A 27,242-nucleotide genomic window follows, 5' to 3' on the forward strand; every position below is an offset into this window, starting at 1 on the left:
CAGTGAAAACCATACAGCAATGCTTCATTCCTGGCAAAACTGTGTTGACAAGGTGGTCTGCTTCAAACCTGGGTGCAAAACACCCGGGCTCCCAGCCAAGCACATGAGGAGATTCCCAATGACCAGTCAGAGGGAGCCTATAGGGGATCCCATGTGCGTACGTCATTAATCTGACTTCACAGGGCACAAGAGGCAGGCAAAAGTGTGTGCTGAGCAGCCAGGCCAAGGCTCAATTAAATAAAAATAAATAAATAAATAAATTGGTAGGAACCCCCCGCCAAAAGAAAACCCACCAATGTACCTATTATCAGCCAGCTTAAAACACATTAGAGCCTCATGTGCCCCTCCCTCTTCATACCCCTCCCCCCACTTTCAAAGGTAACCACTCTTCTGAGTTTTGGGTTAAACACTCACTTGTATATGTGTCTGCCGGTGTGTGTGCTTTAATAGTCTTACCCTACGTGTATGTATCCGTTTAAATAAATTGTTTGCCTTTTTTGAACTTAAAAAATATATATATATATGTTATCCTTTGTGATTTAACATTTAAGACATTCTATAAGAAAACGCACTGTTCTATCAATTGAGGTAAACGCAGTAATAATTCTACCTTGGATTCAGTGGCCATTTTGATTGTTGTCTCAAAAAAAGACAGCAATAAGTATATGCCTATATGTCAATCTTCAAAATCAATTAAAAAGTATTTGTTTAATGTTAAAAAAATAAAACAAAAAATACCTAAAACCAAAGCCTAGACTGGGAGAAGTCTCCACGTTATTGATTTAACCAACTCCCTCCATTAAGTTTCCTTTTCTTGGATTCTGTCTTAACCACTCTACTGGCTTCTTCTAATAACAAACTCAAATTTCTCCAATCTTTAAAACCAGCCAAACAATCGCACAGAATAACTCTTCTCCATACTTTCAGCTACTCCTTCTCCACTGCTGGGAATGAGCTGTCTACACTTCTTGCCTTCACATTTTCACCTTTCACTCATATCTCAAGCAACTGCTCTCAGGTTTCTTCTTATCACCATTTCAGTGAGACAGTTCCCAACAAGGACACCAAGTACTTAATCATCAGATTAAACGGCACCATCTCCCGCCTTATCTTGACCTCCCTGTGGCATATATTTGGACATCTCCTTCCTTCTGAAAATTCTTTAATTCTTTGGTTCCTAAGGATATGGCAACCCACTCCAGTATTCTTCTCTGGAAAATGCCATAGACAGAGGAGCCTGGCAGGCTACAGTCCATGGGGTCGCACGACTCAGCAACTAAACTACCATCTCCACCACAGGACCACACAGGATCTCCTCTTTTTCTGCCTGAGCCTTAGATGTTGGTGTTACCAGGCTCCATCCTTGCCACTGCTTTTCTCATTCTGCATGGTCTTCTAGAACCCCTCTCATGGTTTCAGCCACAACCTACCTATTGAAATGACTCCCATCTCTGTGTTCTACCTTGACTACTTCCCCTGAGCTATATATTCATCTCTCCACTAAAACATCTCTCTCTGGATGCCCTGTGAAATCTCAACACACAAAACCACTCATGATCTCATCCCCCAAACTGCCCATTCTTCATGGATTTCCTCATCTCAGTGAATGTCAAAATTAATCATCCCATTGCTAAAGCCAGAAACCAGAAAATAGTTTTTGACTCCTACTTCTTCCTAGCTACTGGCCGCCCAGTGAGTCAGCAAGCCCTGTTTCAGCCCTTGTCTTCTCTGTCTTGGAGAGAGGTCCCCTCAACTGAGCTCCTGCCTCCAGGCTCTCACCCTCAAATCTACCTCCACACAGGCCAGCAGAGAAATCTGTCTAAACCCAAACTATGATCGTGTCCCTCTCCTATTTAAAGTCCTCCCATGGCTTCCAACTGACAACCTTTCCCCCTCTCATTTCTCTGCCTTAGTTCCAGTCTGTGCCCACAAGGAGGGAGGACCATTTGGGGATAGCAGCCAACAGTCAGGGCTTTGGCAGCTGGTCAGAGGGATTTGAGTTTGGCATAAGACGATATAGGAACCATTCACAGGTTCAAAGGCAGGGCATGATGACATAATGACACGATGACAGTTACACATGACAGTCCTACAAGTGGGATACACATGAGCAGGCTGCTGTAGACTTAATGTATCCTCCCAAAATTCATGTTAAAACCTAATGCCCAATGTATTTGGAAGTGGGACCTTTGGGAGGTGATTAGGTCATGAGGATGGTTGTGTGTGTGTGTGTGTGTGTGTGTGTGCGTGCGCGCGCTCAGTCGTGGCTGAGTCTTTTGTGGCTTCATGAACTGTAGCCCGCCAGGTTCCTCTGCCCACCAGGCTCCTGTGCCCGTTGAATTTTCCAGGCAAGAATACTGGAGTGGGATCCATTTCCTACTCCAGGGGATCTTCCCGATCCAGGGATCAAACCTGCATCTCTTGTATCACCTGCATTGGCAGGCAGATTCTTTACCACTACCGCCAAGTGGGAATCCCCATGAAGACGGAGGCCTCATCAATGAGATTAAGAGATCCCAGAGAGTTTCACCCTTCTCCCCTTTACCCCTCAACCCATGTAGTAACACGGAGAAAAGACTTTTTTGTGAAACAGGAAGCAGGCCCTCGGGAGACAACTGAATTGCTATGCCTTGATCTTGGACCTCCCAGCCTCTAGGACTGTGAGAAATAAATTTCTGAGGTTTGTTTGAAAGTCACCCAGCCTATAGTAATTATGATACTTTGTTATAGCAGCTCTAAGGGACTGACACAGGCAACAGAGGCAAAAGGACTTAGTCTACAGCTAGAAAAGAGGAAAATATAGGACTATTGAGGAAGGGTAAATATTTCAAAAGGAAAAATCACCAGATACAAGGAGTAAGGGAATGCCGTTAGCAGATAAAGTCAAGCACTACTAAACAATCCACAGGAAGTCTAGAGAATTTAACCCCCCATTATCCGGAGCCCTGGATAAAAGAACAGGGGTTAAAGGGGTTAAAACACACACACACACACACACACACACACACACACACACACACACACACACACACACACACACACACACACACACACACACACACACACACACACACACACACACACGGTTCTACAAGGCGAGTGAGGAAAGCCGATGCTGGGAGAAACTGTAGGAAAGCCTGGGAGAGGGACAGACACAAGCAAGGCAAGAAGCTGAGGACCAAAGTCCATTACACTCAGGAGCCGCGGCAGCCGACTTCTTAAAGGTGAGCTTCAGGATGATGAAAGAAGCAGCATTCGTTCATTCGTTCTTTGGGCAGATTAAAAAACAAAAACTCTGTCCAAAATGTTGCCAGGATTGGAAACGAGTGACCTGCCAAAAGTCCCTTTCACAAAACTCCAGGCCTGGACGGCGGACGCACTGAAAGGCATAACCGCTGACGGACTCTGAAGTTACGGAGATCCGAGTTCGAATCCCGACTGTCCGGCTCGGCGAATTAGAAAACCTTCGGTGACTTCAGTTAAATGGCTTGCCCTGGGTGGGTCACACCGCATTGTGAAGAGCAGACCTAGGGTGAGACCCCCCTCCACAAGGTCGCTGACCCCAGACCGGTGCTTCTTCCATCAGCCTGATGCTCTGGGCGGCGGGTCCCCTCGCGCGGCCGGCCCCCGGCCTGGGGCGCCTTTGTGCCCCCCTCACCCGAGCGCACTCGTAGAAGCGGCCCCGCGCGGGGGGGCGGGGGAGCTGGGCGGGAGATCTGTCAGCGGGAGGTGGGCGTGGGACTGGGGGGCTGGTGGGAGCGCCCCCGAGGTGGCGCGGACCTGTGGGGAGGGGGGCGGCCAGGTGGTGATTGGCTGGGCTGCGGCTGGCAGTTCCCGGCCAAGAACAAAAGAGAGCGGGCGGCGGGCGGCCTCCGGAGTAGGCGCTGCTGCCCGCCCGGCGCGGGCTTCGGTGCTGGGGGAGGACGTACCTACCACCCGCCCGCCCGCCCGCCGAGCAGCCGGGCTGGCGCGCTCGGTTTCTGCGCGAAAGCCGGCCGTGTACCTAGGAATTAACCGGCCGGCGCTAGAGGGGAGGGGTGGGGAGCGGGAAGTGGGGTGTGGGGGGGGGGGGTGCTGAGCGCGCGCGAGAACAATAATAAGATCGTGTTTGCGGTCGCTGCCCGAGGAGGAATTCAGAGGAGGCGCGAGGCCCGGTGCTCGCGCCGCGCCCGGGAGCCCGGGAAGGAGGCCGGCGGCGGCGGCATGAGGCAGGCGACGCGGCGCCTGTGAGCAGCGCGCGGCGGCGGCGGGGACCTCGGCGCGGGCAAGAGCCGAGCGGCCGGGGGCTCCCCTCCCCCGCTGCCGGGCGGTGATTTGCCGGGCCTGCTGAGCCCCCCGCCCACTCCCTCGCCTCAGCCGCCGCCTCGACGCTTCTCCTCGTCGGAGCGGCCGCTAGTCCGCCCGCCCGCCCGGCTCGAGGCCCGCGGGGAGCGCGGCGCAGTCCGTCGGCCCGCGGGGGGGCGGCCTCCCGGCATCTTCGCGGCGCCCAAGGACAACCAGGAAGGGGAGCGGCAGGGATGGCGCGTCCGCGGCCCCGCGAGTACAAGGCGGGCGACCTGGTCTTCGCCAAGATGAAGGGCTACCCGCACTGGCCCGCCCGGGTGAGTACGGCGGCGGCGCGCGGGCCCGCCCGCCCACCATTTTCCCCTTCATGATGGCGCGTCCGCCCCCTTTCCCCATCGCCTCAGCGCGGAGCGCGGAGCCCGCCGCGAGCGGCCGACTGCGGCCGGGGCTGAGGGCTCGGGCGGCGCTGCGCAGAGAGAACTCGGCCGCGCCGGAGGCGAGGGTTCCCGCGGGCCGCGCCCGCACCCCGCGAGGGCGGCCATCCTTCCGCCCACTTTCGAAGGCGGCTCCGGCCCCTGCAGGCCAGCTGCTGCCTTCCTCCCGGAAAGCCGGCAGTGACTGGGAGCCCTTCGCCGGGAAGCGGGCCTGGAGCAGAGGCATCGCCCGGGGCACGGTGGTTGGCGGACTCGGCGGTCTCGGGGCGAACGTCGGGGCACGTAGGGGAGCATAGTGCAAATGGCTGTCCGCGAGCCGGCGGGCGCCCGCGGCGTCGATCCTGGAAAGAGGCAGTGGTCATTCCGAGCCAGCGGCAGCCTCTTGGCAGTCGTTCATCCATCTCTCAGGGCATCCTTCGCCATCCAGACTTGTTGAGTTTTCCCTGAGCGCGATTCTGGGTGCCCCGCCTGCTCTATCATTGTCCTGGGGTACGAGCATCCCTGGTACCTCTGCTTCTTTTAAACCGACACCGAATAGTTGGGAGCTGGCAGCTTGGCACTGGTTAGTGGGTCCCGGAAGCTCCTCATGCCTTTTCACCTCCATATTTGTTTTAGGTCGGATTCCAGACCTCATCCTTGGCCCCCCACCTCAGTCCACAATAGCTCTCTATTCTCATAAGCAGGGTTGTCGCTGTGCTCTTTCTCTAGAAAGCATCTACATGTAATACATAACATTAAATTTTTTTACCAGGCCCTTTACTAGCATGTGTGCTTTGTGTTCTAAAATCAATCCCTTTTACTTTTATAATAGTTGGTAGTTAATTTCTTGACATAAGAAATGTAGTGGAAAGGAGGGTCAAGGCATGTTCAAGTCTGAATTGGTATCCTTGAGGAATAGAAGTAGACATGGAAAATAGTGGTAGCATAAATATGAATGAAAACTCTAAAAATTTGCATTATATGCAAGTGAAGATACCCAAGACTCCTCCCCCCACCCCCAAATACACCCATTCACAAAAAGAAGTGATATCATGGGTGGCCAGACTGAAATTTAGTGAAGTTGAAGTAATGGACGGACATAATCCTTTTTTTTTTTTTTTTTTAAGTTTCTCATGATTGTAAAATAGGAAGAACACTGGGTCAGGAATTGGGGGACCCTGGCATCTGGTCTGGGCTCTGTTATGGGCTGATCATCTTAACTGTCTGAATATCCATTTCTGCAACTATAAAATGATCATCTCTAGGATTTCTTCCAACACTAACAACCTCGGATTTCAAGGGGAAAAAAACAGTCTCATTCAGATTCTATGAGGCTGTGCAAGTAACTTTTATCCATATCTGAACTGTAGGTTGTCCTTAAATAAGGCAAAGTTCATGGTAGAATAATAGGTTATTTTTCATATATATATATATGTATATATATATAGGGCAAGATTTGTTACTTTAGGAGTTCTTTGGAGAATCCCTTGAATATACTCTTTTAAGTAAGAAATAAACAGTTAAGGGCACATATGTTTGGGCATAGTCAAAGTAAATTAAAAGTTATCATCACCAGTGGGTCATTTTCTTGTAACACAATGGCTTTCTTTAATCTTACCTTTGAAAAAGATTTCCTGAGAGTCAGAAAGAAAATAGACTTAAAATTTTATTAACATGTTGCTTGCATAGGTTGGCCACCTGTAGTGATTTTGAAACAAGTGCTGCAGAAGTGGTCCTAGTTGTATATTTAATTGTACATAAAATTCCTAGGAGTTTTAACTCCATACCAAGGGAAAATGGAAAGTAAAATGAGGGAGTAAAGTCAATTACATTGTTAGATAAGATGCAGTAAATACAGGGGGAAAACCTGTGTCTGTTCACATTTAACAATGAGTTCCTCAAGGAAAGGACCTAAGTCTCCCTAATTTTCTAAAATATTTTATAGTGAGTGGCATGCTGTAATTTCCAAATAAAGGTAAAGGTTAGAAATAGAAGAAGGAGCTATTTGAGTGTCTGCTCTTCTTTAGTTACAGTTGAATGTGTCAGTGTTCTCATTTTATTTTCTTCCCAATTCTAGGAGATAGTATCCCCACTTTACATCTAGCTATAGCTTTGTAGATGATGTTATTATAAAATACTTACAGGGAAAAAATCCTAATTATTCAGATTTCAATACTATTGCTTGATATGAAGGCCAGCCCTGCTGGAATTCTGTATGGCCACAAGGAATCAAACACAGGAAGAACATGGGGGAAACAGTTTTTTTCAGGCTATGGGGAGGAGCTTTCTAATGGAGCTGATCCATGTGGAATGGAGAAGTGACTCCTCTGCTGTAGAGAAGACATTTGTTTTAGTTCTAGGAATCCCCTTATGAGGAATGTGAGCCAAGAGAATTCAGACCTCTGGTAAATTTGATCGGGTTGGTTTCAGCTTTTGGCTGGGCTTCACACTGTGTCCTGGGGCGTGTTTTGTAGTCTTTCCAAGTTTCTGTTTACTAGTCTGTAAAATAGGTATAATTCTCACCTCAAAGGTATAGTGTATGTAAAAACACTAAGCAGTGGTATTGAATGTTCCTTCCTTTTTTCCTTTTTGAATTTCTAACTTTTCCCCTATATCACTGCTGCTGCTGCTAAGTCGCTTCAGTTGTGTTTGACTTTGTGCGACCCCATAGACGGCAGCCCATCAGGCTCCCTGTCCCTGGGATTCTCCAGGTAAATTTGTTTCTTGTCCAACATTTTATCATGAAAATTTTCAAATCTATGGAAAAGTTTAAAAAAATCGTACAGTGAACAGCCATATATCTTACCACCTAGATTTCCACACTTAACATTTTCCTATACTTGCTCTATTTGTTTATATATCCATCCCTCTAGGTGTATAGCAGTCCATCTTATTTTAATGCACCTCACAGTAAGTTGCAGCCATCATTAGAATTTACTCCTACACAGTTGAGCATGTGTATCGTTAACTCAGTACAGTCAGTTCAGCCGCTCAGTCATGTCCAACTCTTTGCGACCCCATGGACTGCGGCATGCCAGGCTTCCCTGTCCATCACCAACTTCAGAAGCTTGCTCAAAGTCATGTCCATCAAGTCTTTAACTAGAGGTCAATATTTTTAATAGATCCCCTTTTTCCTTTTGAGGTAAAATTTATGTAGACTGAAACACACTTACTGTAAATGTACCATTCAGGGAGTTTGACAAATGGGTACACTGGTGGAAGGCAAGCCGCTACTGGCACAGAACAGTACCACTACCCAGGAAAGTTCCCTCGTGCCTTTCCCCAGGCAGTTCTTGTCCTCCTGCCTTTTCAGATGTATTGTTTTAACATTAAATAGCAGCTGGCTGTTTCTGATGGGAATACTTGTGAAAGTGAAGTGAACATGTTAGTCGCTCAGTCATGTCCGACTCTGCAACCCTGTGGACTATAGCCCACCAGGCTCCTCTGTCCATGGAATTCTCCAGGCAAGAATATTGGAGTGGATTGCCATTTCCTTCTTCAGGGTATCTTCCCGACCCAGGGATCAAATCTGGGTCTCCCGCATTGGGGGCAGATTCTTTACTGTCTGAGCCACCGTATATAACTTTAAAAATTAGAAGTTCATTTATGCTTGAAGATAAACTAAATTAATACTAAAAAACAGTTGTGCTAAAATGAGTTTCTGAATCTTTTTGATTATGTACATTATTGGTTAAAAAAAAATTGAGCACGGTCACCTCTAATATGTGTACATTTATTTTAAAATTATATATACATATTCTTTGCACTATTATCTACATTGTAAAATAAATGCAAAAAGAAACTAATAGGGATGACATGATTTAGAGGATATTTTGTGTTTTAAAATTCTTATTGGCAAAATGTCATTAATAGTACTAAATTAAGTTTATATTTTTAAAAGTTGTAATTTTTGCAATTTTTTTCCCTACTTCTTATGAAATCTGATTAGAATGTCAGAGTTTTTAATCTTCTAAAGAAATAAAGAATTGTCAGGTTGGCCATTTCCTTGCTTGCTTGTGCTTATATTATTCATGTCATCTTTGTAGGACCAGTGTAGGGGTTTCCCTTGTGGCTCAGATGGCAAAGAATCGGCCTACAATGCAAGAGACGCAGGTTCGATTCCTGAGTTGGGATGATCCCCTGGAGAAGGGAATGGCAACACCGTACAGTATTCTTGCCTGGAGAATCCCATGGACAGAGGAACATGGTGGGCTGCAGTCCATGGTGTCGCAGAGTCAGATATCACTGAGTGACTGAGAGCTTTTGCAGGACTCTTTTAGCTAGCCTGTTCATTTAGGGAGAATTCTGTTAGTAGTAGATGTCCCATAATTGTGCTCAGCCAGGCACACACAAATGACGATAAGTAAACATAACCATCTAAATAAACACACTAATGTTAATTTATAAATTAAATATTAGTAAAGTTTACTTTTGGGGCAAAAGAATAAGAAACTAGAATAGGAATTGTACTATTTTCTTCTCATACCTATTAAAATCATCTTGTGTGTTTCCTGAGGTGTGAGAAATCTGCTTATGTTGCTCCCCTAAAAGAAGCAATACCAAAAAATGTCTTAAAGCTCTTGTGTTTCAACTAAAGAGCTTTTTAAAATTAAACTTTATGTGAAAATTCTCAAACATTGTTAATAGAGTAAACTGATACAATCACTTTAGAAAACTGCCCTGATCTATGGCAACCTTGTGACATATGCCAACCTTGTGACCTAACAGTCTGTTGTAGGAATATATCCAAGAGAAATGAGTGTTTATGTCCACCAAAAGACTTCTACAGCAATACTCATAATAGCAGCTTTATCCATAAAAGCAGAAGGTTGAAAACAACCCAGATGCCCATCAACACAAGAACAGTTAAGCAAATTTGTAGTATATTTGTACAGTGAAGTACTACTCAGCCATAAAGAGGAACAAACTAGTAACGCCCACAAGAATATGGATGAATCTCAAAAATACAAGATTGAGTGAAAACAGCCAGATAGATACAAGAGAGTACATTCTGAATGATCCCATGATATTCAAAAACAGGCAAAACTGATCAGTGGTCATCAGTCTGTGGTAGGTGGAGGTGATGGTAGGTTACTGACTGGTTGTTGTTGTTCAGTTGCTAAGTTGTGTCCAACTCTGTGACCCCATGGATTGCAGCACACCATTTCCTGTCCTTCACTATCTCCTGGGGTCTCAAACTCTTAAATGTCCATTAAGTCAGTAATGCCATCCACCCATCTCATCCTCTGTCACTGTTGACTGGGAGAAGGCACTGGAAATGATCCATACCTTGATCTGGGTTTGTACATATGTAAAAATTTATCAAACTTGCACATTTGGGGTTTTTGCACTACTGCATATATAATGGGGCTTCTCTGGTAGCTCAGCTGGTAAAGAATCTGCCTGCAATGCAGGAGACCTGGGTTCGATCCCTGGGTTGGGAAGATCCCTTGGAGAAGGGAATGGCTACCCACTCCAGTATTCTGGCCTGGAGAATCCCATGGACTCTATGGTCCATGAGGTCGCGAAGAATTGGACACGACTCAGCAACTTTCACGTATATAATGCCTCAATTAAAAAAGAGAAAACATGCACTTTGTATGAGGTGAGGAAAAGAAAAATGTAATACTCCAAGCTTTTTCATGGATTAAATTTCGCCCTTCTTAGCTTTCAATAAGAAATGTTTTCCTTTAAGGCTTCAGTCCTACAATATTACATCTTCCTATTCCCTTTTGACTATTTGAGAAACTTCATTTATTACTTCATAACTTTCTCTTGAGGCTTCTTTTTAGTCCTGTATTCTTCGTCTGTCTTTTGTTTAACTGCACTAGAGTCTTTCTGTTCCTTTCATAGTTAATTCCTCTTCATATTTTTGATCTAGTGATCAACCTCTCGCTTGTTAAAACTCAAGAATACAAGAATAAAGCATTTGACTTACCATCTACAACAGTTCAAAGAGCTGTACTTTTTTTGAGCACCTACTCTATGTAAGGTGCTGTACTAGGTATATTTTTTCATTTTTATACCAACAGGTTAAACTTGCAGCAATTTAAAAATACTATAATTGAATGATTAAAGTGATATACCATGCATGCCAAGTTGATTCCATCAGATGTCCAACTCTTTGTGACCTTATGGACTGTAGCCTACCAGGCTCCTCTGTCCATGGGATTCTCCAAGCAAGAAGACTGGAGTGGGTTGCCGTATCCTACTCCAGGGGATCTTGCCTACCCAGGGATCGAACCCAGGTCTCTTAGGTCTCCTTTGCTGGCAGATGGGTTCTTTACCACTAGTGCCACCTGGGAAGTGGTACCATAACTTCTATTAATGTGCATACTGGTTGGGAATTTTCAGTTTCTAACTCAGCACTTTGCTGGTTTCTTTGTTTTTCCTTCGACAATAGACTGCTAGGTTATGAACCTAGCAGGTTTATTTCTAGAGACCAGACTACATGTTTTCAGAGAATCAGTTGAGCCTTAAATTATTCTTAATCTCAACATAAAGTAAGGTGTTTATAATCTTTATTACTTTTGTCCTGAGTTCATGGAGGTCCATCATTGGTTCATTCCTCATGTAGAGTGGCCACAGGCTCATGCAGCCTTTCCCTGAGAGACTGTATTCGCATCGCCAAGGAATTGGCACACTGTTTCATTTTCTTCTGTTCAACCCTGGGAGCAGATCAATAACTTAAATTCTCACTACCAACGTTTTCCATTGTTTCCTTTTCAACCAGGTGAATCTGTTTCTGTCATATCGCCTTTGGAATGCCCTAATGACTACAGGGAGGCCTGCTGCTGCTGTTGCTGCTAAGTCGCTTCAGTTGTGTCCAACTCAATGTGACCCCATAGACTGGACTGTGCAGCCCACCAGGCTCCCCCGTCCCTGGGATTCTCGTGGGTTGCCGTTTCCTTCTCCAGTACGTGAAAGTGAAAAGTGAAAGTGAAGTCGTTCAGTCGTGTCCAACTCTTAGCGACCCCATGGACTGCAGTGTACCAGGCTCCTCCGTCCATGAGATTTTCCAGACAAGAGTACTGGCGTGCTGCAATTCATGGGGTCACAAAGTGTTGGACATGACTGAGTGACTGAACTGACTGACTGAATTGAATGACTACTTGTTGCCCCATGATTAGAAAAATATTAATTCTCTTAGCTTCATTATATGAGATCGTGTTTGATTCTTTTGGAAAATGATGGTTTAAAATGATATATGACTTTTTTGAAAATGTCTTTTAGCCTTAGAAAAACATTATAGTTTTATATTATATTATATTATATATATTTTATAATAATATACTTATTATATATTAATAAGTATAGTAGGCATAACAAAGGAAGAGCCCAAATCTTCCTATTTGTTGGAGAAAGATTTTCTATTGCAGAAGAGTCTCCAGATGTTTGATCAAAATATAGCCCACTCAATACAGTTATTAGTCCACTGCGAATAGGCTTCTTAATCATTTCAAGCAGTACTACTGAAAGCATGGTCTGTGGATTGCTACCTATCAGTGACAAGATAGGTACAGAAATTGAGAGCAAGAGTTTAGAATCTTTTTTAGCTATTTGATAAAGTAACCTTTTGTTTGTGAATCTGATTTTAAAATGAGGTTTGTATTTGTATGTCTTTTATTTTATTTTTCTAATAATTCATCTTTAATGTATTTTACTAAAATGTCTGTAACTAATTAGAATTTTTTTTTAAAAATTGCTCCTTCACCACAGAGTAGAAGTCCTGACTGTAGATTACCATTAAAAGTCAACAGTGTTCCTTGCACCGAAAACACTTTGCTCATACTGTAAACTGCTTAAACTATCTTTATTTAAAAAGAGAATGGACTGACCTTCATGTTATATATTAATTCCACCTGTGTAACAAAATTTTATTACACTAGAATGTTCATCCTAGAAAGATTAATTTCCCTAGACATACATGTAAGCATCATGAATATGTACCTATAACTGTAGGTACATAATTTTTGTAATATATACAGTTTTGCATCTTTTCCCCCACTAAACACTATATCTTTAGAAGACTTTCAGTGGCAGTGAATATGTTTCTGTAACATTATTTGTAACAGCCATCTGATAATTTATGGCATGGACTATTTTTATAAATTTTAACTACCTATTATAGGACTTTTAGTTTATTACTAGTTTTATACTATAAAAGAATACTGTGAGAAACATTCTTTTGGCTAAATCATTAGTTATTTCCTTAGGACAAGTCTCTGGAAATTATCTCTCTGAGTCTAGGGGCATATGCATATTTTAAAGCTTTGTATTATAAACTTTCACTGTCTTAACCACAACCAGAATAAGAGAACACTTGTCTTCTCACATATTCATTAAAAGTTAGATGATTCAAACTTTTGATAGCCTTTGTTAATTTAATAAGCACAATTATTTTTATTGCAATATAATGGCTTTACCATGTTGCATTAGTTTTTGCCATACAATGAAGTGAATCAGCTATGTGTTTAAATATATCCTTTTGCTCTTGAACCTCCCTCCCACCCCCATCCCACCCCTCTAGGTCATCACAGAGCACTGAGCTGAGCTCCCTGTGCTATACAGCAGGTTCCCACTAGCTAGCTCTCAGTTCCCCAGTCTCCCAATTTAACGAATATTTGATTGAATTAATTTTGGTTATTAGGCAAAATATATGTATTTATATCAATAATGTATATCATTGGATGGACTGATGCTGAAGCTGAAACTCCAATACTTTGGCCACCTCATGCGAGGAGTTTACTCATTGGACAAGACCCTGATGCTGGGAGGGATTGGGGGCAGGAGGAGAAGGGGACAACAGAGGATGAGATGGCTGGATGGCATCACTGACTCGATGGACATGAGTTTGGGTGGACTTCGGGAGTTGGTGATGGACAGGGAGTCCTGGCATGCTGCGATTCATGGGGTCGAAAAGAGTCGGACACGACTCAACGACTGAACTGAACTCATCTTGTTATCAAGTTAGAATGAGAATATATAACACTACTATGAGATCGATATCCCCATTAGAGAACAAGGACTTTCACCTAAAGACACTTAAGTCTTAATTCTAGACTATTAAGAATGCCACAGAACATAAGAAAAATGATACCAAATTGGGTTAAGGACTGAAGAAGCATTTTGCATTATGTTGGGGGTTTCCCTAGTGGCTCAGTGGTAAAGCATCTGCCTGCCAATGCAGGAGATGCGAGTTTGATCCCTGGGTTGGAAAGATCCCCTTGAGAAGGAAATGGCAACCTCTTCTAGTATTCTTGCCTGGGAAACTCCATGGATAGAGGAGCCTGGTGGGCTACAGTCCATAAAATGGCAAAAGAGTCAGACACGACTTGGCAGCTAAACAACATGGCCATACATACTGATACATGTGTGTTTGTAGGCTCATGAGTTGCTGTGAAGCTAGAACTCTTCAGAGATTTACTATTATAACATTTATTATACTATCTTTAGTCCATATCTCTTTGAAAGCCCTTTGACACAAGGCAGTATAAAAATAAGTATTAGTTGTACATTTAAAGAAAGCCGAGACTCATTAAAATCAATTCTGAATGAATAGCATGGTGTTGACTTGGTGTAGTTTCCAAAACCTTTATGTGTGAGAGAACCTATCTGCTTTGACCATCAAGTAGGGTAGTCATGAAAGTTACTGTTGCTGCTGCTGCTGCTAAGTCACTTCAGTCGTGTCGGACTCTGTGCGACCCCATAGACAGCAGGGATTCTCCAGGTAAGAAGTCTGGAGTGGGTTGCCATCTCCTCCAATGCATGAAAGTGAAAAGTGAAAGTGAAGTCACTCAGTCGTGTCCGACCCTCAGCGACCCCATGGACTGCAGCCTACCAGGTTCCTCCATCCATGGGAGTTTCCAGGCAAGAGTACTGGAGTGGCGCGCCATCACCTTCTCCGGAAAGTTACTGTTAAGTAGAGCCTAAAAACTACATCATAAGAACTACTACTAGCTTGTGCAGCTTCTTGCCAGTTTACTGCATTCCTAGACCGTATACCAGCGTTTTCCTATGCGCATTTCCTGCCATTTGTATACATAATCTCCTTTCAGCTGATTAAAATAGAGGTAGGAATTGAGTTTTTCTTTTATCTTTCTTGATCAAAATTTGCTGTTGTCAGGTAAGTAATATCCGTTTGGTTACAGAGAGCCACATAGAGGTAAAAAGAGTGAAATAATCTAAAGATGGGTGAGCTCAAACCTTTAGAATGACATCCTCCAGATTTCTGATTAAGACTTCCTGCCATGTATGGAAAGACAACTAGACCAGGAATTCAAAGATAAGCACTTCATTCTACCACTGTCTTGGTTTGTTAGGTTTTTCATTATAACCTCTTTATAAAACAGAGTGCTAATTCTTACTCTCATCCTTTTCCCTAGTAATCAAATGTGAAACTATACTTGAAGGAACTGTTTGCTAATTAAGTACCTAATAATTACCTCCTAGAAACACCAGAATAGGAGCCTAGTAAAGTCTCAGTAAGTACTTTTGTGGTTTGGCAAGTGTTTCAGCCATTTCCTTGTAACTTTATCGTGGTGGGTTGGCTCTAGGCTCTGGGAGTTGTGAGGACTTCCCATTATTACCCCTCCTTCAGATTTCTGAGTGTGATGAGCCATCTCTATAGATTCCGCATAGCTTTAGGTTGCTGCTGCTAAGTCGCTTCAGTTGTGTCCGACTCTGTGCAGCCCCAGAGACAGCAGCCCACCAGGTTTACATTGGGGACAAACTAACCTGGACTGTACTGGCAAATAAAAAGGGTCTATGAATCAGCCACTCTTCCCAGTTGATCACTGGGACTCAAGATCTGACTGGATTCTCTAAGCTTGGTTATAGTCTCTAAGTCTTCCCCAAAGTGGAGGTACCATTTCAAAACGGACTAGGTAATTCTTACTAACACAGTAGTAACTTCCTGGTTTCTATCTAGTAATGTCTAGTAACTTCTATGTTTATTAACATGAGAATTGTTGTAAGTGATAGGTTCAGTTAGGTTCAGTAGTCGTTAGCAAATATATAAATGAGTTTCACAGAAGATCAAAAAACTTTTATGTAGGGAAAACCGTCAAAAAATAAACTCATAGCTTTATCTCTTTTTTCCTTTTTGTTAACTGAAGTAGAACTTTTGTTCTAATGACATCTTTAATTTTGGAGGAAATGCATATTTAGAGGGAGCAGTATTATACAATCTCAGTTCAGTTTTTTCAAAGTTAGCATATGTTAAATGGATTGAAAATTAATTCCCTTTAGACTTCTGTTTGACTTTCAAAATGAGACCAGTTATTTTCAAACAGGCATAACTGTTCTTATCTCCTTCGCTGGGCTGCTTCATGAGGATTGAGTCAATAATTTTGAAAAAGTATTTAGACTTTGGAAATGAGTCATTGTTGCTGATTGATTCTGTAGCAGTCTAGTGGCTTTCAAACTTTTTGGTTATAACTGACAGTAAATATTAATTTATAATAAATATTAATAATTATTAATTTCATACACACACACTAGAAAAAGTTTTTCACAAATCATACTAAATGGATGCATCCTGATATTTTTATATTTCATCTTGTTTAAAATCAGGTTGTAACCCACAAAATCAGTTTCACTACCTACAGCTTAAAAAGCACTGGTCTGGTCTCTTAGGCCAAAGGGAAATTAATCTATGTGGGTGGTATATTTATATAGAACAGTAGTAGTTGAATAGCTTACAAATGGCTGTGAAAAGAAGAAAAGCAAAAAGCAAAGGAAAAAAGGAAAGATATACCTATTTGAATGCAGAGTTCTAAAGAATAGCAAGGAGAGATAAGAAAGCCTTCCTCAGTGATCAGTGCAAAGAAATAGAGGAAAACAGTAGAATGGGAAAGACTAGAGATCTCTTCAAAAAAATTAGAGATACCAAGGGAACATTTCATGCAAAGATGGGCACAATAAAAGACAGAAATGGTATGGAACTAACAGAAGCAGAAGATATTAAGAAGAGGTGGCAAGAACACACGGAAGAACTGTACAAACAAGATCTTTACAACCCAGATAATCACGAAGGTGTGATCACTCACCTTGGGCCAGACATCCTGGAATGTGAAGTCAAGTGGGCCTTTGGAAGCATCACGAACAAAGCTAGTGGAGGTGATGGAATTCCAGTTGAGCTTTTTGAAATCCTGAAAAATGATGCTGTGAAAGTGCTGCAGTCAATATGCCAAATTTGGAAAACTCAGCAGTGGCCACAGGACTGGAAAAGGCAGTTTTCATTCCAATCCCAAAGAAAGGCAGTGCCAAAGAATGCTCAAACTACCACACAGACAATTGCACTCATCTCACACGCTAGTAAAGTAATGCTCAAAATTCTACAAGCCAGCCTTCAACAGTACATGAGCTGTGAACTTCCAGATGTTCAAGGTGGATTTAGAAAAGGCAGAGGAACCAGAGATCAAATTGCCGACATCTACTGGATCATGGAAAAAGCAAGAGAGTTCCAGAAAAACATCTGTTTCTGCTTTATTGACTATGCCAAAGCCTTTGACCATGTGGATCACAAGAAACTGGAAAATTCTTCAAGAGATGGGAATACCAGACCACCTGACCTGCCTCTTGAGAAACCTATATGCAGGTCAGGAAGCAACAGTTGGAACTGGACATGGAACAACAGACTGGTTCCAAATAGGAAAAGGAATACGTCAAGGCTGTATATTGTCACCCTGCTTATTTAACGTATATGCAGAGTACCTCATGAGAAATGCTGGGGTGGAAGAAGCACAAGCTGGAGTCAAGATTGGGAGAAATATCAATAACCTCAGATATGCAGATGACACCACCCTTATGGCAGAAAGTGAAGAGGAACTAAAGAGGCTCTTGATGAAAATGAAAGAGGAGAGTGAAAAAGTTGGCTTAAAGCTCAACATTGATAAAACTAAGATCATGGCATCCGGTCCCATCACTTCTTGGCAAATAGATGGGAAAACAGTGGAAACAGTGTCAGACTTTAATTTTCTGGGCTCCAAAATCACTGCAGATGGTGACTGCAGCCATAAAATTAAAAGATGCTTACTCCTTGGAAGAAAAGTTATGACCAACCTAGACAGCGTATTAAAAGCAGAGACATTACTTTGCCAACAAAGGTCCGTCTAGTCAAGGCTATGGTTTTTCCATTGGTCATGTATGGATGTGAGAGTTGGACTACAAAGAAAGCTGAGTGCCAAAGAATTGATATTTTTGAACTGTGATGTTGGAGAAGACTCTTGAGAGTCCCTTGGACTGCAAGGAGATCAAACCAGTCCATCCTAAAGGAAATCAGTTCTGAATATTCATTGGAAGGACTGATGTTGAAGCTTAAACTCTAGTACTTTGGCCACCTGATGCGAAGAGCTGACTCATTTGAAAAGACCCTGATGTTGGGAAAGATTGAAGGCAGGAGGAGAAGAACGACAGAGGATGAGATGGTTGGATGGCATCACCAACTCACTGGACATGAGTTTGGGTGAAATCCAGGAGTTGGTGATGGACAAGGAGGCCTGGCGTGCTGCAGTCCATGGGGTTGCAAGAGTTGGACATAACTGAGCAACTGAACTGAACTGAACTGAGTAGTTGAATTTTTGAGATGAGTTAGTAGTCTTGAGTTTTCTGTTGTGCTGTAGCCATAGTCTGACATGAAGGTCACATGAACATAAGAAATGAAAGTTACTTTATGTTAGGTCATTTAACCATCCTGGCCAGTGTTTTCCTTGATCTCCAAAAGTATACAGGTCAAATATTTCTAGTTTCATTTTCCTTCTAATCTTTGAACTGTAAATATACCTATAACTGAGTTGAAGCTAATTGTAGTTTCATACATGTGACTTCTTGAGGGTAATAAGCTTCATACATTTGCTAACTAGTCAATTATAAACATTGTTTGACACCTAGTGTTCCCTGGCTGATAATATTGAGGATCTGGGGTTTTCTTGGGTTTGTGAGACTAGACTGTTGGAGGTATCAAGCTATCTGTGACTGGGGTTGGTGGGCTTTTCTTAACTCCAGAAGATTTATAGGTGGGGTAGGTTTATGGTACCCTCTGAGGTATATGTAAAGTCGTGGGTCTAACACATTTCTAATGATTCTGTATTTTCTTTACATCATTTTTGTCCAATCAAAAAGAGATTTGCTACTATTACATACAGCAATCTCAGAAGAGAAATCTCATGCTGATGATAGTAAGACACTCTTCAATTTCCAAAAATTATAATTTCCAAAAAGTTATGGGAAGCAGTTTTATATCTCACATCTGGCTGATGACTCAGAAAATAAGTACTTTTCTATTGGAAAATAGCCCAGCTATACTAAGTGGAAATATCTGGAAACAAAAGGGATAACATTGCGTTAATCTTTGTGTTAAGCCAGGTATCTGAGAACTCTGGTGGCTCTCCGCTTAGCCTTTTGTCACTGCTGTTGTTTACTGGCCCTGCCTTGTGCCATGTGGGGTCACAGGGGCAGGACAAAGCATTTGATGGAGTTATGAAATTTGACGATCTCCACTGTTCATTTTTACTAAGCTCCTTGTCTGGGGCAAAGATTTATTTAACTACAAGGGATCAGATAACCCAGAACAAATGTGTCCCTTGTTTTTTAGTTGTAAAAGCAAATTACAGCAGTAGGGTAGCTCAGCAACAGTGGACAGTTAGAGAAGTTTGTTGATGAAGGGGAGATGATGGTGACTGAAGCCTCCACGCCGCTAGAATTGCTGCTCATTCAGTATTATTGTAAACTCTGAAAACTCAGCCCTTGTCCTCTCCATTTCCTTGTGGTATCACAACTACCTCCTGGCTTCACCCCTTTCTTAGCAAAATTGTTCCTACGTGATTATTTCTCACCCTGTGCACATTTTCATGCACTCAACCTCCAAACTCCTACTAAGACCAGCTAGACATAATCACAAAGACATGCAGATGGTACTGCTCCAGGGTTAATTTCAGTTAGGACCTCAACTCTGCTCATCATTCCTTGTACTTGACCTGGTCAGCTCCGTGTCCATCCTCCTCAGGTGGTAGTAGATACTTCTGCTGCCCTTTTCCAGCTCAACTTCTTTCCCCCTTCTTTTCAGCAAATTATTTTATTTTCATATTTTATATGTTCATTTTCAAGGTGCCATGGAAGAGTAGGAGCTTCTCGCACAGGTGAAGCCATGTCTGCTTCCTGTCTCTGTCCATCAACAGATGAATGACCTTGGGTACCTAATCTCTTAGCTTCTATGGACTGTAAAATGGAGACAGTAATGCCTACTTTTGAGGGTTATTTCAGGAATTTTGAACATAAGGAGTCTGAAGTTTAACAAATGATCGAAAAATATTTCTCTCTCTCGCCATCACCTCTTCCCCATCCTGTTTACTATGACCCTCCCCTTTTGCTTGACCCCACTCGTTTCCTTTCTTCATTCAACATTCAGCAAATAGTTTTGAATGCCTGCTATGTCCCAGGTGCCCTAAAGATACTAGGGATTAGAGAAGTGACCTAAACAAAGTTTTGCTCTCATAGACTTGAAGTCATTAGTCTCTTCCCCTCCACTAACTCTCTCTTTTCAGACTAGAAACAATAATCTCTTCTGTCTTTCTCTTTCTGCCTTCGTTGGTGGTCCAGGCTTCTTTAAATAACTGTCCTTTCTGTCTCTTTCTCACCCCTCAACCAGAAGTCACCATCTCCTGCCAAATAACAGAACTCCTTTAATCCTGATGGTTGCCTCTGTGGAAATTAACACTGCCTTTAAAAGACTGTCTTCCCTTGGCTTACCTTATGTGTTTTTCTTCATGAAAGATTCTTCTGCTTCTCTAACCATACCTTTATAGATCTGTCTTTGGCTTCAAGCCAGCATTCTTGAGACTACTATCTTCTAAACCTTGATTTCAGGCCCATATTCACTATTGTGAGCGTCAAATCCAGACATCCATTTACTGACGAGACAGCTCCATCTAGCTGTCCCTCAGGTACCACATGGAAGAGGAGATGGCAACCCACTCCAAGAGGAGATGGCAACCCACTCCAGTATTCTTGCCTGGAAAATCCCATGGGCGGAGAAGCCTAGCAGGCTACAGTCCATGGGGTCACAAAGAGTCGGACAGAGCTGAGCGACTAACACACACACACACACACACACACACCACAAGTTCATCATCAAAACTAATCTAGCCACCCCTCCCAACCCAAGTATTCCTGTTTTAGTTAGAGATTACTATCTAGTGAGTCATCCTAAAAAATAAAGACCTCAAATTATGCTCTTTTTGTTTGCCTCCATCTTATTGATCACCTAATGATATCAAGATGGGCTATACAAATGGAGGTCTGGTGGTAGTTCTAATAGAGAAAAACCGTGTGAAATTTGATTCATTATACAGCCCAGGGCAATGTAAGAGTGTTAAACACAAAAGAACCCGAGGCATATTCATGTTGTAGACAGGATGTAATTTCAGAAAAACAGTATGACATTAAATTATTAATTGGGTTTTTTGGTGTCATTTTATTTCTAGTTACTACATAAATGTATTTTGGTTTTATAGTGTATCGTTATAATAGTACTGCTATTATATTTGTACACATTTCAGAACATTATGATGAAATTTGATAACAGTTTAGGATCCACATCATGTTGGCATACTGTTTTTTAATTTATTGAAGTATAATTGATTTACAATGTTGTGTTATACAGCAGTGATTCATTTATACATGTATATATACACATGCTTTTCCATTATGGTTTATCACAGGATATTGGATATAGTTCCCAGTTATTAATCCATTCTATGTATGATAGTTTGCATCTACTAACCCCAAACTCCCAGTCCATCCCTCCCCATTGCCTATCCCCTTGGCAACCACAAGTCTGTTTTCTAGGACTCTGAGTCTGTTTCTGTTTCATAGATAAGTTAATATGTGTTATATTTTAGATTACACATATAAGTGATACCATATGGTATTTGTCTTTCTCTTTCTGACTTAGTATGATAATCTGTAGGTCCATCCGTGTTGCTGTGTTCATGCATGCTAAGTTACTTCAGTTGAGTCCGATTCTTTGCGATCCTGTGGACTATAGCCCACCAGGCTCTTCTGTCCATGGGATTCTCCAGGCAAGAATACTGGAGTGGGTTGCCATGCCCTCCTCCAGGGGATCTTTCAGACCCAGGAATCAAACCCATGTTTCTTATATCTCCAGCATTGGCAGGCAGGTTCTTTACCATTAATGCTATCTGGGAGCATGTTGTTGCAAATGGCATTATTTCATTCTTTTTTATGAGTGTGTAGTATTTCATTCTATATGTACCACATCTTTATCAGTTCATCTTTTGATGAGCATTTAGGTTGACTAGAGATCTCTTCAAGAAAATTAGAGACACCAAGGGAACATTTCATGCAAAGATGGGCTCGATAAAGGACAGAAAAGGTAGGGACCTAACAGAAGCAGAAGATATTAAGAAGAGGTGGCAAGAATACACAGAAGAACTGTACAAAAAAGATCTTCACAACCCAGATAATCACGATGGTGTGATCACTCACATAGAGCCAGACATCCTGGAATGTGAAGTCAAGTGGGCCTTAGAAAGCATCACTATGAACAAAGCTAGTGGAGGTGATGAAATTCCAGTTGAGTGATTTCAAATCCTGGAAGATGATGCTGTGAAAGTGCTGCACTCAATATGCCAGAAAATTTGGAAAACTCAGCAGTGGCCACAGGACTGGAAAAGGTCAGTTTTCATTCCAATCCCAAAGAAAGGCAATGCCAAAAAATGCTCAAACTACCACACAATTGCACTCATCTCACACACTGGTAAAGTGATGCTCAAAACTGTCCAAGCCAGGCTTCAGCAATATGTGAACCGTGAACTTCCAGATGTTCAAGCTGGTTTTAGAAAAGGCAGAGGAACCAGAGATCAAATTGCCAACATCCGCTGGATCATGGAAAAGCAAAAGAAAAACATCTATTTCTGCTTTATTGACTATGCCAAAGCCTTTGACTGTGTGGATCACAAGAAACTGTTGAAAATTCTTCAAGAGATGGGAATACCAGACCACCTGACCTGCCTCTTGAGAAACCTATACGCAGGTCAGGAAGCAACAGTTAGAACTGGACATGGAACAACAGACTGGTTCCAAACAGGAAAAGGAGTACATCAAGGCTGTATATTGTCACCCTGCTTATTTAACTTTTATGCAGAGTACATCATGAGAAACGCTGGACTGGAAGAAACACAAGCTGGAATCAAGATTGCCGGGAGAAATATCAATAACCTCAGATATGCAGATGACACCACCCTTATGGCAGAAAGTGAAGAGGAACTAAACAGCCTCTTGGTTAAAGTGAAACAGGAGAGTGAAAAAGTTGGCTTAAAGCTCAACATTCAGAAAACTTAGGATCATGGCATCTGGTCCCATCACTTCATCGGAAATAGATGGGGAAACAGTGGAAACAGTGTCAGACTTTATTTTTTTGGGCTCCAAAATCACTGCAGATGGTGATTGCAGCCATGAAATTAAAAGACGCTTACTCCTTGGAAGGAAAGTTATGACCAACCTAGACAGCATATTCAAAAGCAGAGACATTACTTTGCCAACAAAGGTCCATCTAGTTAAGGCTATGGTCTTTCCAGTGGTCATGTATGGATGTGAGAGTTGGACTGTGAAGAAGGCTGAGCGCCGAAGAATTGATGCTTTTGAGCTGTGGTGTTGGAAAAGACTCTTGAGAGTCCCTTGGACTGCAAGGAGATCCAACCAGTCCATTCTGAAGGAGATCAGCCCTGGGATTTCTTTGGAAGGACTGATGGTGAAGCTGAAACTCCAATACTTTGGCCACCTCATGCGAAGAGTTGACTCATTGGAAGACTCTGATGCTGGGAGGGATTGGGGGCAGGAGGAGAAGGGGACACCAGAGGATGAGATGGCTGGATGGCATCACCGACTTGATGGACATGAGTTTGGGTGAACTCTGGGAGTTGGTGATGGACAGGGAGGCCTGAAGTGCTGCGATTCCTGGGGTCGCAAAGAGTCGGACACGACTGAGCGACTGAACTGAACTGAGCTAGGTTGTTTCCATGTCGAGGCTGCCATAAATAGTGCTGCAATGAACATCAGTGTGCACCTGTCTTTTTAAATTAAAGTGTTCTCCAGATATGTGCCCAGGAGTGGGATTGCAGGGTCATATGCCAACTCTTTGTTTAGTTTTTTGAGGAACTAAATTCTGTACTATTTTCCATTGATCAATTCTTTTAATTCTTGTTTTTCTAAGAATTTTTATTGGGAAGAGAAGTTAAATTTTGTCAGATTATAATCTTGTAAGTTTTCTCATTTGGTCTTTTTGTTATATACTTTAACTATTCAGTGTACTTGTATACCTGAAAAACTCCTTACCTTTTCTCAGTACTGTAGTCTCCCCTTATCCACAGGGAATACATTACAGTACCCCCAGTGAATGTCTGAAATTGCAAATATTACTGAGCCCTATATATACCATGTTTTTTCCTATACCTGCATACCTATGATAGAGTTTCATTTACAAATTAGGCACAGTAAAATATTAACAACGGCTAATAATAAAATAAAAGTTTGTCTCAATACACTGTAATAAATTTAAATGCCTTTGTATAAATTTAATGCCCTTTCGTCTTAACAGAGCACTTATCATGCACTGTGGCCATAACTTTTGCAGTTTGGAGTGCAATAGCAAAGTAGCATGCATTTCTTTTTCCTTCACAATTTCATGGATAGACAATTCGTTCATACAGCAAATCTCAGCAAATGATGTTTTTTCTTTCCTTATTAAATTGAAAACTTTCACCTTTTCACTTAGTTAATGGAAACATCACTGCTTTCCTTTATCACATGCAAATTGCCAGCATCAATACCCTTATGTTTTGGGGCCATTATTAGGTAAAATATAGACTACTTGAAAGAAACACTGCAGTACTGCAACAATTGATCTGATAACTGAGACAGCTACTAAATTGTTAACAGATAGGGTATGCTGGACAAAAGGATGATTTATGTCCTATTCGAGGACAGCTTGAGATTTCATCATGCTACTCAAAATGGCATGCAGTTTAAAACTTATGAATTGTTTACTTCTGAAATTTTCCATTAAATATTTTTAGATCATGGTTGACCACAGGGTAACCAAAACCACAGAAAATGAAACTGCAGATAATGAGGAACTACTGTACATACATCTTTTTTTGTTGAGAAATAATTTAGGTAACATAAAATTCACCCATTTAAATTATACAATTCAGTGTTTATTATATTCACAGTGTTATGCAACCATTACTAATTCTAGAACATTTTTATCACCCTCAGAGAAAACACATATCCACTAAGCAGTCAGTCCTTATTCATGCTTAACCCAATCCATGTCAATCAATAATTTATTCTGTCTCTAGGAGTTTACCTATTCTGGATATTTCATTAGAAAATATCATAGAATATATGACCAATTATATCTGACTTCTTTAATTTAACATAATGTTTTCAAAGTTCATCCATGTTATAGCATTTACCAGTACTTTTGTTCCTTTCAATGGCTGAGTAACATTCCTTGGGTATCCCACATTTTGTTTATTTCTTCATCAATTAATGGTTATTTGGGTCACTTCCACTTTGGGCTGTTATAAATAAATAATGCTGCAATGAACATATGTGTACAGCTTTTTAATGTGGATTTAATGTTTTCAGTCTCTTGAGTATATACTTTAGGAATGGAATTGATAAGTCATATGATAACTCTTACATCATGAGAAAGGCTGGACTGGAAGAAACACAAGCTGGAATCAAGATTGCCAGGAGAAATATCAATAACCTCAGATATGCAGATGACACCACCCTTATAGCAGAAAGTGAAGAGGAACTCAAAAGCCTCTTGATGAAAGTGAAAGAGGAGAGTGAAAAAGATGGCTTAAAGCTCAACATTCAGAAAACGAAGATCATGGCATCTGGTCCCATCACTTCATCGGAAATAGATGGGGAAACAGTGGAAACAGTGTCAGACTTTATTTTTGGGGGCTCCAAAATCACTGCAGATGGTGACTGCAGCCATGAAATTAAAAGACGCTTACTCCTTGGAAGGAAAGTTATGACCAACCTAGATAGCTATTAAAAAGCAGAGACATTACTTTGCCAACAAAGGTCCGTCTAGTCAAGGCTATGGTTTTTCCTTTGGTCATGTATGGATGTGAGAGTTGGACTGTGAAGAAGGCTGAGCGCCGAAGAATTGATGCTTTTGAGCTGTGGTGTTGGAAAAGACTCTTGAGAGTCCCTTGGACTGCAAGGAGATCCAACCACTCCATTCTGAAGGAGATCAGCCCTGGGATTTCTTTGGAGGGAATGATGCTGAAGCTGAAACTCCAATACTTTGGCCACCTCATGTGAAGAGCTGACTCATTGGAAAAGACTCTGATGCTGGGAGGGATTGGGGGCAGGAGGAGAAGGGGACGCCAGAGGATGAGATGGCTGGATGGCATCACTGACTCGATGGACGTGAGTCTGAGTGAACTCCGGGAGTTGGTGATGGACAGGGAGGCCTGAAGTGCTGCGATTCCTGGGGTCGCAAAGAGTCGGACACGACTGAGCGACTGAACTGAACTGAACTGAATGGTAACTCTTCGTTTAACCCTTTGTGAAATTTCTAGAGTTTTCACAGCCATTGTGCCATTTTACATTCCATACAGCCTAATGCTGATGGAAGTAGTCAACATGGGCATCCATTATCTTGTTCCTGATGTCACACAGGCAACTTTCAGTTTCTTACCATTAAGTATGATGTTAGCTGTGAGTTTTTCATAGAGCCCTTTATCAGGTTCAGGGTATTTCCTTCTACTCCTAGTTTGTTGAATGTTTTTATCATGGAAGGATGTTGGATTTTGACAAATGCTTTCCCCACATCTATTGATATAATCATGTGTTTTATCTTTTGTTTTATTGATATAGTGTATTATATTGATTGATTTCTCTATGTTAAACTTCACGTTCTTGGGATAAAATTTCTTGGTCATGGTGCATAACTCTTTTATATGTTGCTGGATCCTGTTTGCTAACACAAAACAGTAGCCCTGACACACAGTGATTGAACTTACAATTTTTGACTTCATGACAGTACAAAAGTGATACATATTCAGTAGAAATGACACTTGATTTGAATTTTGATCTTTTCTAAGGCTAGCGGTAGGCAGTAAGATACTTCTCGTGATGCTGGGCAGTGGCAGTGAGCTGTAGCTCCCAGGCAGCCACACTGTCATGAAGGTAACCAACCAGTATACTTAGAAACGTTCTGTACCCATACAACCATGTTGTATTTCACTTTCAGAATGGTATTCCATAAATTACATGATACTCAGCATTTTATTATAAAGTAGGCTTTTTGCCCAACGATAGGCTAATGTTAGTGTTCTGAGCACATTTAAAGAGGATAGGCTAAGCTATGATATTTGAAATGTTCGTTAGGTGTATTAAATGCAGTTCTGTCTTAATGCTAATTTCAGTTTATGATGGGTTTATTGGGATGTAACCCCATCATAAGTTGAGAAAGGTCTATTTTTGTTGTAGAAGTTT

The 27,242-nt window shown here is 42.0% G+C and overlaps 1 protein-coding gene across 1 annotated transcript in view; it reads left to right on the plus strand.

The window, feature by feature from the left end:
• Positions 1–4,097: 4,097 nt before the first annotated feature.
• Positions 4,098–27,242, plus strand: part of HDGFL3 (HDGF like 3) — a 79,865-nt gene continuing 56,720 nt past the window's right edge. Inside the window, exon 1 of the mRNA XM_027522000.1 lies at positions 4,098–4,601. Within this exon, the coding sequence (XP_027377801.1) occupies positions 4,518–4,601 (84 nt within the window). The 5' untranslated portion in view covers positions 4,098–4,517. The remainder of the gene's footprint in view (positions 4,602–27,242) is intronic.

This window comes from Bos indicus x Bos taurus, chromosome 21, assembly GCF_003369695.1.
Source record: "Bos indicus x Bos taurus breed Angus x Brahman F1 hybrid chromosome 21, Bos_hybrid_MaternalHap_v2.0, whole genome shotgun sequence".
NCBI lineage: Eukaryota > Metazoa > Chordata > Mammalia > Artiodactyla > Bovidae > Bos > Bos indicus x Bos taurus.